The sequence below is a fragment of the Muscardinus avellanarius genome (genome assembly GCF_963383645.1).
Source record: "Muscardinus avellanarius genome assembly, chromosome: 10".
NCBI classification, from domain to species: Eukaryota; Metazoa; Chordata; class Mammalia; order Rodentia; family Gliridae; genus Muscardinus; species Muscardinus avellanarius.
The window spans coordinates 9,399,389-9,419,146 of record NC_137796.1 but is presented as its reverse complement, the minus strand read 5'-3'; the positions used below and the strand labels follow the sequence as shown (position 1 = coordinate 9,419,146).

The 19,758-nt window shown below is 45.0% G+C and overlaps 1 protein-coding gene across 1 annotated transcript in view; it reads left to right on the top strand.

The window, feature by feature from the left end:
- Positions 1-568: 568 nt before the first annotated feature.
- VAT1L (vesicle amine transport 1 like) overlaps positions 569-19,758 on the top strand; it is a gene marked incomplete at both ends in the record, with an annotated part of 178,012 nt that continues 158,822 nt past the window's right edge. The window contains one exon of the mRNA XM_080704536.1: positions 569-804. Within this exon, the coding sequence (XP_080560662.1) occupies positions 569-804 (236 nt within the window). The remainder of the gene's footprint in view (positions 805-19,758) is intronic.

Below are 19,758 nucleotides of genomic sequence, written 5' to 3'. Positions count from 1 at the left end.
TACTGCAATCTCTAGTTTTCTGCCTCCCCAAACTCGCTGCTTCCATTGGGCATCCAGGGTTTGGGAAGCAGCCCATTTTCCCGGCTCTCCCGCCCCCTGTCTCCGCAGATCAGCAAGAGCCCAGGCAACCTGGCCTCGCCAATGCTTCCTCCAGGCCCAGACATCCATCTCTGTCCATTTCCAGGCGCTCCAGCCGGCGCCGTAAATAACCGAGTACCGCGCGCTCGACAAGGACCAGGCGGCCGATGGAGACCTGTTTTATCAGCGATACTCCGGGAAAATCCGTTTGGAGGGCTGAAACAGAGAGTGCCATTTGAGACTGGTTTCGAGAACCGGAGCTCGGGCTTCCTCTGGGCTGGGAGGTGAGGTGGGCGCGGGGCGGGGCGCGGCTCCTGCGAGGATTACGGCGGAGCGGTGGACCGCGGCGCCGCTCCTCGCTCACTCGCCCAGGCTGCAGCCATTGCACAGCAGAGCATCCCACATTCAACAGGAGGAGCCCGCGGGAGAGCTGCCCGAGCCCCTCGCCGCAGCCGCCGCAGCCACCCGCGCGCCCCGCGCCCCGTGCGCCATGGCCAAAGAAGGCGTAGAGAAGGCAGAGGAGACCGAGCAAATGATTGAGAAGGAGGCGAGCCAGGAGCCGGCCGAGGGCGGCGGTGGCGGCGACGGCTCGCACCGCCTGGGGGATGCCCAGGAGATGCGCGCCGTGGTGCTGGCGGGCTTCGGGGGGCTCAACAAGCTGCGGCTGTCCAGGAAGGCCATGCCCGAACCGCAGGACGGCGAGCTCAAGATCCGCGTCAAAGCCTGGTCGAGTATCCCTGTGCCTTGCTCTCTTGCTCGCTCCGGGAGGGGCTGGGAGGGTCCCGCGGATGCCCCCTCCGGGTCCACACCCGGTTCCCAGAGTCTGCTCGGCCCGGGCCAGCCAGCGCCCGGTGCAAGCCCAGAGGTGGCCGCCCCGCTCCCTGGGCCAGTTGTAGGGTGACCACCGGGAGGGCGGTGGCGCCCAGCACCCTGCATCTGGAAGAACGCGCTACAGGAGTTCTCCATCTAACTGGACAGCTCAGTCGCCACGCAGGGGATTTGATGGTTAAAGGGTTTAGAAAATACCGATAATCCTTAGGCTTACTGTGTGCCAGCCACGGTCTTTTAGAGTTTTATGTGCGGTCCTATTTAATACTTCCTAGGACCCACTGAGGTAGGTAGCATCCTTGGCGTCGTCTTTTCCCTCCCTTACAGGTGACAAACCCGCTGCTCTGATCCTTGACCAGGATCAGCCAGCTGCCACTAAGGGGTCTGGTCAGGACTCCACACTATTGTCTTGGTGAGGCTGGAGAAGGGGTCCAGGGTTGGGTCTTCCCTCCCTGTAGCCTGTCTTGAGAAAAGGGATGCAGGGTTAGTTAACTAATGTGCAAAGCTGGTGAGGGTGAGACCAGGGCTGCAGCCCCCCATTCCCCGCATCCTTTATGTTTCTTCAAGGAGGGGGATTCCTGATGGATTCCCTTCCAACTCCTGCTTCCTTCTCAGAAGCAGCCCAGTTGTCTAAGAGGCCCTCTATTCCTGTCTCTCCTGGGAAAACTTCTCCAGACCCACGTCCAGCTGGATCCCTCCTGAGTTTGTGAGCCTCTCGGTATATGCAGAAACTACCCCTGCCTCTCCATATACACAGGAACCACCCCAGCCTTTCACCCAAGTTCTGGGAGGGCTGACGGGAGAGGATCGCTGAGCGCCCAGCGCTATGCAGCCCTGGGGTGACAAGCTATGATCAGAACTGTTTCGCAGAGATGAGCCTAGCCCTTCCCATCTATGCTTTTGGAAGACCCCAATAGATCCTGCTCCTGGAAGCAGCAGCCAGCGCACAGTTCCCAGGTTAAATAATAAACCCCAAAGCAGAGACCTGAGCTAGGGGGAATGAAAAGGCAGAGGAATTCTCCTTTCCTATTGCCAGATCACAGGACAGCTGTGGGGGCCATGGGGTGCTGGTCTTGGCTGGGGTTGGCTCCAAGTATAGGCAGCGGGTCCTGTTTGACTCAAAACACGCTTTGAGGCTTCTCTGGGGAATTCAGGGTTAGGGAGAGGCTTTTGCAAACTGAGGGGTCTTACACAGTTCTTGTTAACTCTTACTGAACCAAGCTAATGGATCTTGGAAAGCGGAGCTTACATCTGCCCTTTCCACCAGTAAATCCCCAGCGTCTAACACAGTGCTTGGCACCGTGGGCATCCTGAAAACGTTACTACTGGGTTAATGGATTGAAGAAAGGGCTGGGAGGGGGACTGTTGACTCATTATTATTTTTTACTTGCTGGAAGAAGAGCTTCTGGCTAATACAAGTAAACCATGTATAGATAATTCTCCTTCTTTAACAGTCCCATAAAAATATATGTATACATGCTGCAGGTATACAAATATATATGTATATGCACAATTTTATATATATCAAATTATATATCCGTGCATGTAATCCGTGACCCTTCATCCAAATCGAGGGCTCACATCAGCGTATGTATTCAGAGAATAAAACGTTGCCGTTACTTTTAAAAGAGCCTCATGCGTAGTGCAAATAACTCTGTGTTCTCTAGCCTCTGCATTTTGTAGCCTATGCTAACTGCATAAGTGCTTATAGGAACTGATACATTTTGAAATAATAAATGTCAAGACAGAAGCCAGGAGATTGATTTTCAAAGCCAAATGCATGGGTCTGTTCTATAATGGAGTTGTATACATGCACACACACACACACACACACACACACATGAATTACTGCAATCCCCCACCCCAGTTATCCCGAAAGACACCTCAGTATGGGGGGGTGCACCCACCATATTGCAAAAGGCTCTGATTGATTCTCCTTTGCCAAGCTGGAAGCAGAGTTCATCAGTTACCCAGGGATGGTGGGAATAGCTAGCTCTTCCTCATCCACTTGGCTGGGATTGGCTGGCCAACAAGGTCCATTGATTTTAAGTTTCAGCCTGGAGATCTAGGATGACTCATTCTATGTTTTTATGAATCAACCGATGGCCTCATGGATGAAGGTCCCCTTTTATCTGCTCTCTGTTTTTAATGGAAACCTTTTATCATCAAACAGAAAGATGCTTTTTGCTGGCAACGAGAGCTGAGTGCATCTGAACTAGTATTAGTCAGACCTGGAAAGAGGCTTCATGTTGGTTACTCTGTAGATTTTATGGAAACAGAAGAGACGAGGCAGGAAGAAGATTTTCATTCATGGACTGATGAAATAAATATTTTTCATATATTATGGAAGGGCAAATTGGGGCCTGGGGACATCGAGTAATTTTTCAATACCATCACACGGATAGTAGACTTAGGATTTGAATCTGCCTCATCTCTGCTGTTCTCCTTTTATTCCACTTTGCCTAATTTAGTGGAAAAGTCACAAAAAATGTGATTTTCCTTTCTGGACCTATGGTTGCTTTCATTTCTTCAATAAATATGAATCTTTTGTTTTGCTTTGTTTTTGTACCAAAGATTGAACCCATTGGCATTCTACTTTCTAGCTAAACCTCTGGCCTTTTTTTTATTTTAAAACAGGGTCTTTCTAAGTTGCTGGGGTTATCTCTATGTTCCTGAGGTTAGCCTCAAACCTGGCCCTGATTTTCCTGTCTCGGCCTTCCAAGTGCTAGGATGACAGGCACACACCACCACACCCAGCATCCTCTGCTTTTTTCTTTTTTTTTTTTTTATTAATGTATGGCCTAAAGGAACATTCTTGGGCTATTCCCAGGGTCATATGGCTTTCTCTGTAAAGTAGAGACATGTGACTAAATGCAGCTCAAAAGAGCCATTGCGCAGGTGTGGGGGATACAGAGACAGCAGAACAGTCCCATTGCACTGATTAGCCTTTGATTACTTTGCACGGCCAGAGGTGCAAGTGGCCAAATAGAAAGAAAAAAAAAAAAAAGAAAGCAAGCAGGTGGCCTTTGAAGAACGAGGGAGCTGGCTGTCAGCTTGCGCCTTGTTCCTTCCTGTTCACGTGACCTTACCGGGCGGGTCTCATTGTCACCTAGCTTTCTGTGCGTCATTTGCAAAGAGAGGAGAGATAACATGGTGAACCTTGTGGTGGCTTTGAGGGGCTCAGATGCCATAAAGAGGCTGGTCCGTTGTCAGCACTCAATAAGCAGTAGTTATTGTTGCTACAACCCCTGTTATTGGTGTTGGTAGACCTATCTGTCATGGGCTTCCTAGAGGCCGGGCAATGTGGAAGTCTCCTTTTAACCATGCCTGGCATATAGGCAATACCATGTCACATCTGCTTAAGGGCTGGGAGTCAGACTTCTTAGACAGGAGGCCCAGCCCTGCTTCTTGTTAACCGGATGTCATGGGTCTGGCTCCTTGGAGGCAGAACCTGAGACAGGGATCAGTCCTCGAGTACTTTATTGACAGAACACCAGCTGGGGTAAAGAAGAGAGCTAAGCAAGCATGGGTCTCAGCTACATCCCATTGCAGTCAGTCTGGTCTTGAAGCCAGGAGAAGGGAGAAGCCTGTGTGCTGGGCTGTGAGCTGCTTACTGAGTGGAGGCAGGGAATCTCTCAAGCAGATGGGGCTTGTATGCACCTGAGCCTGATTCCCCAGCTGTGAGCCATGCTCGTCCAGCACTCCCAGCAGCTGGGAAGTGAGTGTGCCACCCCTAGAAAGGATCTGGGTGAGACACAAACACCAGCCTCTGGTTGACCATGGTGGAGGACTCCTGAAAACCTCAGTTTCCTGGTCCATAGAGTAAAGACTTGTTCCCCTTTTTTAGCCTTATAGTGAAGTTTCAGGGAGACAGTGGCATGTTAGACCTTCATGATGAGGCCCGACATTTATCAAGTGGCCGATGCATGACAGCTATTATTATCTAAACTATTATCCTCGGTTGCCATAGATACCCTATATAATTCCTCATTCAAACTGGAACTCTATTGAAAGTGAAAGGGGCGCCATCGATAATTGCTGTGGGGTAGCAGGAGCAAGCTGCAACTATCTTGGGCAAAGGAGGCTGTGTGGACCCTTCGCCCCCTGCCCCGCAGATAAGCATCAGATCTGTGCCTTTGCTTCTGTTGGTCTTGCACAGAGCGGTGTCTCTGGGACAGGGATGGTGGATCTGAGGCTGGAGACTTAAGGGTCCATTAAGGAGACTCATCTCATTTGTGGCACAAATTGGCTCATGTGGTGGCAAGGCACTAATGGATTGGGGACATTTATTTCTCCCAGAGTGATTTATAGCGAAAGATCATATGAAGCTTCTGGAAAGAGACCAATTGGATGAAAAATGGTTCCAGGCAGTTTGGACTCCATTGGCTGGTCTGACAATGGGCCGAGGGCAGCACTCTGTCCGCCCCAGAAGGAAGCCATCATATTTGTGGGGACGCCACAAATATGACGGCAGGGGACAGTCTGCTGGAGATAGGAAAGGATGGAGAGTTTATGGAGTTGTTGTTCTGAGCTAGGAAATGAGAGGCCTGTGTGTGAAACCTCCAGGTTTCCTTAAAGAGGAAGAAGCTGATGTGGAGAGTCTTCAGGGTGGAAGGACCAGGCGCAAACCGAAGTCGACCTTGTTCCTGGGCTCCTCACATGTGGGAGCCAGAGAAGTCGAAGACGCGGTGTCAAAGGCAGAAAATGCAAAAGGGAGATGGAGAGACAGACGATGAAAGACCAAGAAAGGCAGGCAGACAGAGACAGGGGTGTAAGCCAGAACAGGGAGTGCATTTAATGAATTTGAAACAGAAATAATAGAAACAAAATTGCATGATGTCATCCTGCCCAGCCCCCAAAGGACCACTGTGTTTCTGAACCACATTCTTTCCCCCTACACTTCTGAAGTTTGGGATGCTACACCCCCAGCCCTATTTTATTTTTTATTTTGAAACAGGGTCTCCCTAAGTTGAGGAGGGCCTCGCTAAGTTGTTGAGGCTGGCCATAAATCTGTGATCCTCCTGTCTCAGCCTCCCAAGTACTGGGATCATAGGCTTGTGCCACCACACCCGGCTTGCTATGATTCTTGACCCAGAATACTAACACTAATTAATAGTCTTTTTTGGACCATTTAAGATGATGGAATTCCTTCCTGTATAGTTTTGGCTTGACTGGGCCATGGCTACACTAGCAACCTGATTATAAGCTGTCCCCCAACAACACAGCATAAAACGGTCACTAATAAGCTTGAGCCAAGGAAATACAGCCAAGAATGTTCCCTGAGGTTATTCAAATAAGCAAATGGAGTCCACGAGGTTAAGTGACACAGATGTTTGCAAAACTGAGAAATTGCCAGAGAACCTTTCATACCTGAGCCAGGAGCCACTCTGACATGGGGACTGGAAAAACCAGAGTGTTTTGAATCACTCTGTTGCAAGGTGGGTGAGGATTTTGATGGGGAAGGCTGGCTCTAAGCTGAGCAATATTCGAACCTCATTTGGTAATGAGAAGAAGGAGTTGCTAGCTCAGGAGTCTTTCTTGGTGGCTGAAGTTGGCATGTTCTCTTTAACTGTATCCTCGCTGGTGAGGGCTGGAGGTGGTAGTGTATGCCCAATAATGGCAGGGACTTTTTGCTTTCCTAGCAACTCACAAAGAAGAGGAAACCCAAAATTAGTGATCTTTTATCTCATAGGGAAAAAGAAGTGTGTCTTACCCCATATTTGAACTCACTGTTTGTACTTAGCCATCTTCCTCCACCCCCTGAGAATATTTTGATCTATCAATAGACCTTTCTGTCTTTTCTCTCTCTCTCTCTCTCTCTCTTTTTTTTTTTTTTTTTTTTTTTTTGCGGGTCTGGGGATGGAACCCAGAGGCATTTGACCTCCGAGCTATACCCCCTGCCCTATTTTTTCTACTCTTTATTTTGAAACAGGGTCTCACTAAGTTGTGGAGGGCCTCACTAAGTAGCTGAGGCTGTCCATGAACCGCGATCCTCCAGCCTCAGCCTCCCCCCAAATGCTGGGATTACAAGCATGCGCAACCACGCCCAGCATCTTTTCCCTTTTTATAGCGCCTTTCTTCTGTCCATCTATCTACATACTACCCTCTTTCTCCCAAGTTTCCTATTATGCTAGTAAAAGGAGTAACAATCATCAGAGAATAACCCCAATAACAGAAGGTGTAATTGGTAAAAATTTACAGCAGAGAGCAAAAAAGATGGTGCAATTAAAATTTTCTGTAATAATATTTTATGTGGCATGGGATTCATCCAAGTGGAAATAATTTCAATAAAATAAAAATGAAGTAAATTGCAAATCGCTTCACGATGCCATTTAGAACACTGTGATTTGCTAAGAAATTACTAATGTGGCTATTATCCTGATTACTTTTTCATAGGAGTTATGTCCCCAGGATTCAAACTCCTGGAGGGTGAGGAAGGCGTGAAAGTTATAGACTTAAAACTAACCTGAAGCCGGGCGTGGTGGCGCACCCTTGTAATCCCCACGCTTGGGAGGCGGAGACAAGAGGATCGCGCCGCGCTGGCTTAAGAAACCCTGTTTCCAAATAAAAATATAAAATAGGTCTGGGAGTGTAGCCCGGAGGTAGAAAGGCTTCCAGGAACACCAGTACTGCCAAAATCAATCAATCAATCAATCAATCAATCAATCAATCTAACCTGAAGCTGGGTATGGTGTTGCACACTTGTAATCCCAGCATTTATGAGGTTGAGACAGGAGGATCATGGTTTAAAGACAGCCTCAGCTACTACTTAGTGAGTCCCTTTGCAATTCAGTGAGACCCTGTTTCAAAATAAAGAATGAAAAATAGGGTTGGGGGTGTATCTCGGAGGTAGAATGCCCCTGGGTTCTATCCCCAGTACCACAAAAAAAAAAAAAAAAAAGGAAAGAAAAACCTAACCTGATAGCAAAGGCAAGTGCATGCAGGAATAATGGTGGATGTGTCCATTTAGAAAAAGTTCATTCAGCTTTTAGAAAGGATCCCCAGAGAGGGTTGGCCAGCCTGCTTTGGTAGAAAAGTAAGTGAAGGTCGATAGGGAGCTGACTACCCTTGGTAAAGCACTGGGCTTTGGTTTCAGGCAGCCCCCGGTTAAATTTTCACTTTGCCTTTTATTGACCCTGTGTGTCTTGGTGAGTTGCTTAGCACTCCTATGCCTCACTTTGCCATAGAACATGGAGATAAAAACCTTGGAAAACACCTGACATAGAGTAGTTTTCCACAAACAGCAGCCAGATTTTAATTGTCTACGTCCTCATCAGACACCAATGGCAGGTGGCTGGTGACGGGTGAAGGCAAGGATGACTGACAGTCACGCCCACCCCACCCTCCTCCACCCGCAGCATCTCTGCAGAGACACACCTGCTGTGCACATCAGCTTTGCATCCATCCTCCATCCTCACACCCTGTGAGGTCAGCAACACACAAACTATCACCCATATTTTCTAGGAAAAGAAACTGGGGCTCAGAGATTAAGTGGAGAAAATGAGAAATTACAAGAGGTTTGGGTCCAGACCCTGAGTACCTCACGGTGGCTGTGATCATTGGCACTTCCCAATCACCACTTGCTTTGGAACCACCCCTTTGCTGTATTTTTATTTAGTTTTTTTGTTCTGGGGATTGAACCCCAAAGCATTCTACCTCCAAACCACACGCCCAGCTCTCTTTTATTTTTTTGGTTTTGAAACAGGATCTTGCTAAGATGCTAAGGGGCTCTCACTTCATTGCTGAGGCTAACCTCGGACCTGCGATCTTCCTGTCTCACCCTCTCAAGTACTGGGATTGCAGCCCTGCACCACCATAACCAGCTTAATGTCCAATTTTAAGTTCTGTTTTAAGACTAGCTGAGAGTCTGAGAAAGTCCTGACTGTACCTTGTGCATAGGGAGCCCTCACTAAAGGTCATTTTCTTTCCTAAGTCACTCGGGCTGTAAAAGACAGAGCCAAGACCCAGATAGGCAGTTTTGGTTTTGAGTTCTCCCTGCAGACTCCATTGGCAGCAGGGACCAGGGTACTGGCTTTGAGTGAGTCTTATTCCCAGGGTTGAGAAGAGACTGGGGCTGCTCACTCAGTGGCCGCACCAATGACTGCCCTGATACCTGGGTATGCATAGGCAACCTGGGAACCTGACTTTCTCTCATTCCAAAGTATCAAACCCCATGACCTCTGGGCACCTCACTGACATTCAACACAGAAGACAAAACCCTTTCAGGCGTGGAGGAATAGCACCCCCCACTATCCCGATTCCCTGGAGTGTCTCCTTCCCAAGATAAATTCTTTTTCGACATCTTGGCATTTGTCATAGGAGAAAAAGTTTAATTAGAAGCCAGAAGAGACTCTTCACAGGAAAGGGCAGCAGGCATGTAATCTCAAATTAGTTTGATTCCTCTGTGTGTGATCTCATACAGGAAGCCGGCTGGAGCCATGGTATTAAAATAAGAGAATTTTTATGTTTGATGGCCCAGGAGACAAAATAGATGCTCCAGAGAAAGGAACTGTTTCATCTTTGAATATGATATTTTCTTCTTAAGAACAGGCAGTCAGCTCCAATCTTCAATATCTTGCCCGTGAGCCCCACCCCCACCCCCACCACGGATGGCTCAGCCTCATCCCCAGCACTGCCTAGGAGCCAGGGGCATGTGAAGCTGTGCTTTCCCCGTCAGAACCCCCTTGGCAAGCTAAAGCAGTGGGTCTTGCTATCCTTGATTTCTCTAAGTGGCTGTGGTCCCCGGAGCTCAAGGAGGACCATTATCTTCTGTACACAGAATGATAATGCTAAATTTCTTTGAATGATGCTGAGACTATACACCCAAACTGTATGGGAGCTCTTTGGTAAAAAACAGTTCATGTTTGAAGTGAAACACATCTAGAATCGAACCCTGGCTCTCATTGTTTTAGCAACCTAAGTGACTTTGGGAAAATAATTTAGTCCTTTAAAACCTCAGTTTGCTTATTGCCACATGGGTATAATAATAGTATCTATGGGGTAACAATATTTTAAGGATAAAAATAGATGCAATGACCAGGACATACTTAATATTGGTGGAATGAATGAAGTCGGTGTCATATGCTTTGTGTTCGATGGACATTATAGGTGGAGAAATGAAAAAAGTCTACCCATATTCGGGTAAAAAGCCTTCCCATATTTGATAAAAAAAAATATTTTAAATGGAATCCTCCATTCCAATTCCACATGTCTACCCCAAACAGTACAATGCCCTCATATAACAATTAGCCACAGGGCAGAGGTACCCCCATGCTATGACAGATTCAAGAAACAAAATTAATTTCTGAAGGAAGAGCAAAGAAAAGGGAACCAAGGTGTAATGTGCTTCTACCTGTGCCAGGAACTGGGCCAAGCGCAGGAAAGACCACCCCATCCCTCCCTGGCTTCTCTCCTTTTTATTTCAGTCATGCTGTCCATCACGATGGTTTTGCCCTTGGATTTGCAGGTCCTCCCCCGACCCCCCCCCTTTGCCTTCCATTTTTCATCCTCTCTCTTCTCCTGAGTTTCCTCACATGTTCACACTGCAAGGAGCTCCCTTCTTGAGACTTTAGCTCCAGCTGCCCTGTGCAAATTACAGCAAGCCTCCATACAAAAACAAAACTGTTTTAATCTCAGTTTTCTTACATCAAGGAAGGAATCTAATTGGTCCTTTGCGAATCACCTACCAACCTCTGGAGATTCACCTCCCCCACCATCACCCCCCACACCAAGGAAAGGAAGAGCTAAGAGTGAACATGTCCCTATCTTCTAACACTTACTTTGGCCTAAAAATTAGTCAGTCATGATTGATAGCCCACTGGGACTACACAGAGTGTGTGTGCATGCATGCATGCGTGTGTGTGTGCGTGTGTGTGTGTGTGTACATGTGTGTACATGTGTGTGTTGTGAAAAAAGGAGGGAGTAGATACTCTAAAATTAAAAGATTAATAAAAGGTGGTGACCAGAAGATAGATAAGAAATACACGGGGTTGATCACAGTGGTACCATCATACATAAGTGCCTCTTCTTTGCCCAGAAAAAGCACAGGATGAAAAGAGGGGACCAGAGAAGCCTCATTTCCTATCTTATGATTTTACATTTCTCTGGACAAAATTATTGAATTCCATTAAATAACATAGATAATATTTTCACCATCAAGGCCCATTGTGTTTTAAATCTCAGGTGATCTTGAAAATTCCAGGGACCTTCTCTTTTATCATTGAACTGTTGAATGCCAAGCATGGTGCTTGGTTTAAGAGTAAGCCTTCAATAAGTGCTGGTAGGATGAGTAAATGTATTGCCAGCTTTCTACCAATAGTAAATACGACCTCCCTAACATAACCATTCCAGTGAGTGTTCCTCAGCCCTTCCTCCATTATCTCATCTTTTTTCTTAAAAAAAAAAAAAACCTCAATCTCTCTCTAGCATTTTGTCCCCAACAAGAAAATTAAATCTCTCCCCAGACCCCAGCTTCCAGGACTCTGAGCGAGAACTTTGAAGAATACCAAAGGAAAAATGTTTTGAGGGAGTTTTACTTCTCTTAAACACAACCTGTTTCCTGGAAGCAGACACTCACATTTGCTCTTTGTGTTCCCTGATAACTACTTTCCCAAGGCTGAGGAACGTGGCTCTCTGATTCTGATTCTCAACATGCTCTGTAATTCTCTCCTCCTCGACATGTGGCTCCATCAAGCGCTGGGGGCCAGGGCTCTCAGAGAGGACCCACCTGCTGCTTCTGATGACTGTTATTCCAAGGGCACTCACTCCAGCACTACCGCAATGCGTGTGTACCTGGGGACCTGGAGCATATCCAGCTTAGATGCTGTAACAACCTTTTAAGCCAAGCAGTATTTCCATGACTCTCTCCCTACTCGTTTTTGTCAGCATCAGCTTCTCTGCCCCCCTGCCCAACCTTCACTCTCTAGCTAGCTGGAAGAGTTTCCTAGGAGATGTCACATGAGTACTCAGACACAGTTCTTCTGTCTCCTCACTGATTCTGACCCTTTCTTATGCCCCTGTTCTGCTCCCACTATTAGTCACTGAGGTTCCCCAGAATCTGTCCCTATTTCTTCACTACTCAGGGTTGAGTCGGGCTTTTACTGTCTGTGGCTAACATAAGGATAGTCCTAAAATATCATTGTCACCAGAGCCCTTACTTAGTACTGTTTATGTGCCACAGACAGGATGCGAAATGTTCCATCAGCATCCCTGTGATGACCAACAATTTACAGATGGAAAGATGAGAGAAATGAAGAGGGAGAGAGGGAGAGAGGGAGAGAGGGAGAGGGAGAGGAGAGAGAGAGGAAGAGAGATCACATAGTGAATAAAACACAGAGCTGAGGGCTGGGGATGTAGCTCAGTGGTAGAACACTTGCCTTGCATGCCTGAAGCCCTGGGTTCAAACCCAGGCACCACAAAACAACACAGAGGAGAGACCTTCACTCTTTTCCTGCCTGTCTTTCAGCCTCATCCCAGACACAACCCCCAACAGGGGAAAGGTGGCCTGAGTGGTGGCAGATGCCACATTCAAAAGTCCAAGGTCTTGTGGAACCTATAATCCCAACTAGTTGGAAGGCTAAGGCAGAATGTTCTTGTCAACTTAGTCTCAAAATGAAAAGTAAAAGGATAGCTCATTGGTAAAGTACTCCTCCAGGTTTAATCGCCAGTACTAACATCAACTTTCTACCATTGTCATCAGAGCCCTTAGTACTGTTTATGTGCTGCAGACAGGATGCTAAGTGTGCCAAGAGCATCTCTGTGATGACCAACAGTTTACAGATGGAGAGACAAGAGAGATGAGAGGAGACACACACAGAGATAGATAGAGAGAGAGAGAGAGATAAAGAGAGAGACAGAGAGAGAGAGAGAACTGAAGATCACACAGTGAATAAGAATTTATTCAAATACCATATTTAAATAATATGGTATAAATCATACACTAAAAACGTAATATATCTAGTTTCTCCTAAAATGCCATAGACTTTTTTTAGTACTGGGGGGTTGAATCCAGGGTACTCTACCTCTCAGACATAACCCTAGCCTTATTTTATTTTTAGTTTGAAACAGATCTCACTAAGTTGCTGAGACTATCCTCAAACATCTGATTGTCCTGTCTCAGTTTCCCAAGTGCTGGGATTACAGTCATGTACCACCACGACCAGCTTTCCATAGATTCTTCCATCCAGCTGATATTGCCCAATTCACTTTTCCTTTATGGTGAAAATTTGTGGTTCCCAGAAGACATAGGTGTTCTTCATAGATACAGAGCCCCCAGACCAGGTGATGAGTCCAGTGGTCCCAGTGAACTTTGATGAAACCTTCACACTCTACATTCCATAGACACACTTTCTCCTCCCAATGCTTTGAACAGACTATCAAGTTACAGAGATTCCTTAAAAATAAATAAAAATAAAAACAAAGAAACCTTGATCTAAACTCAGAATTTTTTTCCATTTATGTATGTTCTACCTAGTTCAGTCAGCTAACAGGGAGCTATTAAACCCACCATTCCCATGATTGGTATGAGTGACTTGGTCATTGGATTCTCTTTATCCTCCCATTTAGAGCCATTACAATTGTCCTGGCTGGGGACTCCTTAATAAACTGACAGCATTTTCCAGCCTGAATCAGGGATTCATAGCAGCCATCAATGTGCCTACCTTCCTAAAATAATGCTTTCAATTTCGGGGACCTTCTCTGAGCCCAGAGAGGCAGTCTATGCCTCTGGGAGTTCTACTTCATAGGAAATAAATAGCAAAGGTGCTTCTCGCCCTCTCTCTCTCTTTGAGCCTCAACATCTCTGTTGCCTACCAGCAGCACCGAAGTCAAACTCCGTTCCTCTCTTTCTCTCTTGGACTCTTTCCCCTCATCTTTTCTTTTGCTTCCCTAAGAGAGCTGGGCTTGTCCACCCTTGAATAGACACCCACATCCCCAAAGAATTCAAATGCGTGGTTAAACCATGGAGTCCGGTAGAAAATGTGAAAGCTGCATTCATTTGGGCTACAGAAAAAAGATCTCCAAGATACTGTTTTCTTCCAGGCTCTCTCCAAACACTCTCAGACTTTTCAAACCCTGTCCTTGCAATCGCTTGTCTTCACTTTTGACATACATTTATTTGTTTGTTTGTTTGTTTGTTTGTTTATACCATCCAGGAGGAAATCTTTACTCCGTCCAAAGCACATCAATCAAGCAGGTCTTTGATCTTCTCTGTTCCCCTCATCATTACACCAGTGCACACAATGAGGCTTCCAACTATGTAGGACTGAGAGAGAATTGATTCAGTAAAGAAAAGGAAATAAAGAGCTCAAATTACTCCCAGGTATTTTCTCTACTGAATCGGTTTGGCAGCCTTTGATGCACCCATGCTAAGCCTTGTACATGTTAAGGCAGATTTTTAGGGTTGCTTATAGTCTAGCAAGACAGTAAGAAAGCGATTCTGTTGTTCTCCTTCTTATGCTAGTTAACTTAAATATCAATTAATCAACATTTATTATTCAGTTTATCCATCACACTAATCACATTTCAGGTGTTTGATGACCACCTGTGGCCTGTGGCCACCATACTGGATAGCACAGATACATAACATATCCATCTCATGAGATATTCTACTGAATAGTAATCTTTATTCCTTCCCCTTTATTTTTGATTGAATCAACTATTTTATTCAGCATTATTTTTATTAGTATGTCACAGCTAAGATGGACTCTTTTTCCATACCCCCTTTGTGGCTCTGGGGAGACATCAGTCATGGTCACTCTGTGCTGTCTTTTACCCTCTGTGAAGAGGAGGGTTGGGGCTGGAAAGATTGGGGAATGGGAGCAAAGGGCACACCCCCATTTCTAAGTAATTTGTTCCTGTGTGAAGTACCTGCTCCCAGTAGAGGGATTTAAGAATGACCCTTTCTCTACGAGCTGTGACCCTTATATAGCCTCCCTTGTGGGTCCTCACACTCTGTGGTTATTTATTTGCTGATCTCTGAACTCCTGGGAAGCACAGATGTCATTGTCACTGTTGTAATATTATTGCCAAGCCAAGCCTCAAAACACAGAAGGTCTGTTGAATTTAAATTGGATAAAACCAAATGTTCTATACAACCAATCACTATTCAGCACCCACTTGAAGTTGATGCTTCTTTCAGCCTCCAGCAGGGAGCATAGACAGGTTAACCTTTTCAAGCATAATCATGGGAGTAAATACCTCCTCCTGCATCTCCAGGAGTGGCTAACAGTAGAAAAATAACTCTACATTCCCAAATCAAAAAGATTAGTTTTGGCATTGAGGAGAACTTGTGTGGACCCATCTGTACCATGCTTTTCTGTTTCCGTTGAAAACTGGCTCAAGATATTTACATTCTAAATATATCTCCGTGGCTATTTTGTTCTGTGTTAGAAATACTACTGAAGTGTGTCTTGAATACTAATTTGGACATAAATCTGAATCTATTTCCTTTCTCAGACCCAGCAGTGATGAAGGACTTATATAACTATATCCAGAGTTCTATAGCCCTCATGACTCTCTGTATGCCATGGAGAAAGTGATGGGGGGGGGCAAAACCAGCATTATTTACTTAATAAGGAAAGTGGTTGATTACGACCAAAACATTGAATGGGCCAGAGAATTTTATGTCTCACATGTTTGCAGGGTTGTTTATATAAAATTAGTGGTTAAAGAGGATAGACAGCATTACTTGGAGTCCAAATAACATGGTCCAAGAGGAGAAGAAAGACATCTATAACACACTCTTTTTACGCTTTGGTTGGAAACAGGTAACTTTCTAGCCTACTATCCATCCAGGATAATTCTGGCTGCCTTCAAATAAGATACCATATGAGATTAGCGTAAAAGGTGTCTTTGATTTTGGACATTGAACGTTTTCCTCCAAGAGCAGATTGTCCCCTTGTCTCAAGATAGTGAAACGAGTGCTTGTAAAAAACCAAGAAAGCAAAAGAAAAAAAATTGTGATTAAGTTTTTACGAGATCAATCAATGCCTATTTTTCTTGGCATTTTCAAGTTATCAGTTGAAATTAAGAATCAGAAATGAAAACTACAGTTCTCAGGGAGATGAGGAAATGAATCAACAGCTGCTTCTTTTACCCATGTGGATTGGAGTTAAGTGCTTTGATGAATGTATTATCAGAAAGACAAGATCAGAATAAAGAAAGGCTTGCCTTCCTTTGCCGCCCTTGCTTGGTCAAAGTCTCACATTAGTTCTACCTGGTACTTCCCAGGGCTGGGAGAGTCTGCCACAGATGGGATGCTGTGAACATATTTTGCTTAGCATTCTCACAGATGTAATTCAAAACAACTGGCCACACAACTTAGAGGAAGGAAGATTGATTTGTTTACAGTTTTAGAGATTTCAGAGGTTTACTCCATAAATAACCAGGTCTACAAAGCTCAGGGGATGGATATGGGAAACACAAAGAGAGAGAGTACAAATTTCTCTCTGTTCTCATGTCATAGAGACTGGAAGAGAGAGAGAGAGAGAGAGAGAGAGAGAGAGAGAGAGAGAGAGAGAGAGAGAGAGAGAAGGGGAGGGGAGGGGAGGGGAGGGGAGGGGAGGGGAGGGGAGAGGAGAGGAGAGGAGAGGAGAGGAGAGGGAGAGAGAGAGAGGGAGAGAGGAGAATAAATGAGAATCTTATATAATCCTCAAGACCACAAGAAGCCCTCCTTGGCAGCCAAGTCCCACCTCCAATATGGCTGCCTAGTTTCCATAAGGGCTAAGGGGAACATCCTGAATCCAAACTATTATAGATTGTTAATGTGCACCAGGTGGAGGGCTGGTGAAAACTTCCCACTTGGAATTTGACATTGTTTTCTCGGATGCCCAGTCTCCTCCAGTGTTCTGTGACATCAGTTTCCCAAAGACATATAGAAAACCCTGAACTATAAATTTTCACAGATCTCCAAGTAGTACCCTAACCTTACATGTGTTTTGTAGTTCATCTGCCTGCTGGCCCTTTTCTGTTTCCTCTTTTCTCAGTCTCTACCCTTTTTCTTGACTCTTTGGGCTTTGTGTTTGTTTTATTTTGGAGGGTACTAGGAATTGAAACCAGAGCATTTTACCTCCAACCTAAACCCAAGTACTTTTTTATTTTTGTTTTGAAACAGAGTCTTGCTAGGTTGTTAAAAGTCTGGCTATATTGCTGAGTCTGTCCTAGAACTTGTGATCCTCCTATCTTAGCCTCCCAAGTACTGGGATTGCAGGCGTGCACCACCATGCCCAGGTCTTTGAGCTGTTTAATTTTTCCATTTTTCTTTCCTCTCATTCTTTCTGGTCCCCAACTAAGATCTTGCTCTTTTTCTTGCCTTTGCACCATCAGTTTTGAGAACTACTATATCATTCCTCTCCAAGAACTGTCTTGCAAAGGATATAAATACTCATCGTGAGTATATATGGTTGTCTATAACCATGAGGGAATAAGACCCTGGAAGGGGAGTCCACACCACCCCTTGTAAGGTAGTGGATGTTGTGACCACAACCCAGAGCATTATGTTAGGACCTTGGTACTCATTCCTCCAGCTACTGGGAGTGATGGTTGCTGACCGCTCACCACTTGTCCTTTCCTGAGGGACCACCCTCAGCTGGAGCAAGCCTCCTTTCCCAAGATTATATTCCCCTCCCTGAGGATAGTCCTCAACCCATAACTAGTTGATGTAGGGATCTAAGCCAGTTCCCTTGCTTTGGTTCAGAATTGTTCAAGAGACCACATTGGCTCTGGAAGTTCCCATGAATGAACTGAGACCTCTTTACTAGTAGAGTTCAGCTTCTCCCTTTGTTTAATCATTCATATCAATCTGGGATCATTTCCTAGAAAATTCCCTTTCAACCCTGCATGCAAATTTCAGTCTCGGAGTCTATTTCCCAAGGCACAAGACTCTAAGCACCTTCTTTGTGTAATGATGGTGATGGTGATGACAGCATTTCATACTTATTATTGAACGCTTGTGGTGTGCAAGGTATTCTATTTTACATATATTGTCACACTCCATTCACACCAACACCCTGTAGAGTGAGGTTACTATTCTAAACTGTGAGATTTTCAAGCAACCCACTTGAAGTGGGGCCAGAAAGTCAGAGAGAAGGATTTAAACTGAGCTTTGGTGATTGCAGAGGGCCACTAGATTCTTTGGGGAAAATCTTCCTGGAGGTTAATGTTTTCACTTCATGGTTGTATTGTATCTTAGCACATCACCTATTGGCCAGGTCGCCACACTAACCTTATAAATGTGTTCATCACATGTATTAAATTGTAACCAGCTCCTATGCTTCTCTTTCCCCATGAAAATATGTTAATTTGGGGTATACAGAACCTAGTATACTGCTTGGTATACAGCAAGTGCTCAAGGTTTCAATTGAGTAGAATTGTCCAATCTTTGTTACTGGGAAAACTGAGTGATGGCTTTTAGAAAGGAAAGCAAAACACATTGGTGAAGAGCAAGGCTCTGAATTCACACTGGTCACATCACGCAGTGGCTTTGTAAACCTCAATTTTATTCTCTGTAAAATGGGGATAATATTGTTTGTCTCAGCGTAGTTTATGGGTGTTGTAAAAATTAAATGATATCATGGATACAAAGCACTTAGCACCATGCCTGATACATAGTAAACACCTTATAAGTGAATGCTGGCCACACATTGATTTATTTTCTTTTTGTGCACCATCATCAGAAAAATCTGATGGGGAGTGGTGTTCAGAGTTTTTTCATTTTGGGGGGCTCTTCTAAAACTCACAATTCCCTATGGGGAAGCTCTTTCAGAAAGCATGTATTCCTTCTTAAACATTCCCCATTCATGGGAACAGTTGATCAGGCTATTAGTCTTTTGCACCTTTATGGAAATTAGAATGAGAGTCTGGGGTAACGAGATGCTCAGAGTTGGGGCCAGGATATGCATAATTAGGAAAAAATATCACCAGGATGATCTTGCTGATGCATCCCCAAAATGAGTAAGTGATTGTACTCAAGGTTCAAGATGCACCCCCTCTGCTCCGTAATTACTACTGTGGGGGAGGGAATTGACTATCATCACCCACTAAGAGTGAGACGGCACGGTCTTTATTGAATACTTATTACACAAGCATAACAAAATGTCTTGGGGATATTTCAGAGAATAATAATTCTATTAAGTTGAATCAAAGAAATAGAAACTCAAAGCTCATGATTGGAAGAAATTTCAGATACCAGCTATTAGATTTTAAATTTCTTCCATGATATCTTTCACAGTTTTCATAAACATCCTTAGGAACCAGGGATGTGGCAGCCTATTCACCAATGTTTGCTTTTTTAATCAGCAATGTGGAAAGAGAACTCCGTGTCCTGCTGACCACATTTTTGGAGAACACAAATCCAGGAAGCAGAACCAATTTTTTAAATAAAAGAATTAGGAGCCAAGAAAGGATAGACCAATTGGGATGATAAACCCAATTTAATAATACATATTTAGCAAGAATAACTATGCTCTTCTGGACCAGAATCAAAAAAAAATTTCAACTGCCCTAGAGGACAATCAGGGAGCTTTTCATTCTCATGTCTATCTAATGATCATCTATTAATTTTTTTTACCCTATCTCATTCCAAACAGACTTGAATGAGCTTATAAAGAAATGACAGATCAGCGATTCTCTAAGTGTGGTCCCCAGATCAGTAGCTGCCATCACCTAAAAACATGTTAGAAATGCAAAACCTTGCTGGGCGTGGTAGCGCAAGCTTGTAATCCCTGCGCTTGGGAGGCGGAGACAGGAGGATCTCGCAGGTTCAAAGTCAGCTGCGCTGGCTTAAAAGACCCTGTTTCCAAAAATAAAAAAGTATAAAATAGTTCTGGGAGTGTAGCCCGGAGGTAGAAGGGTTTC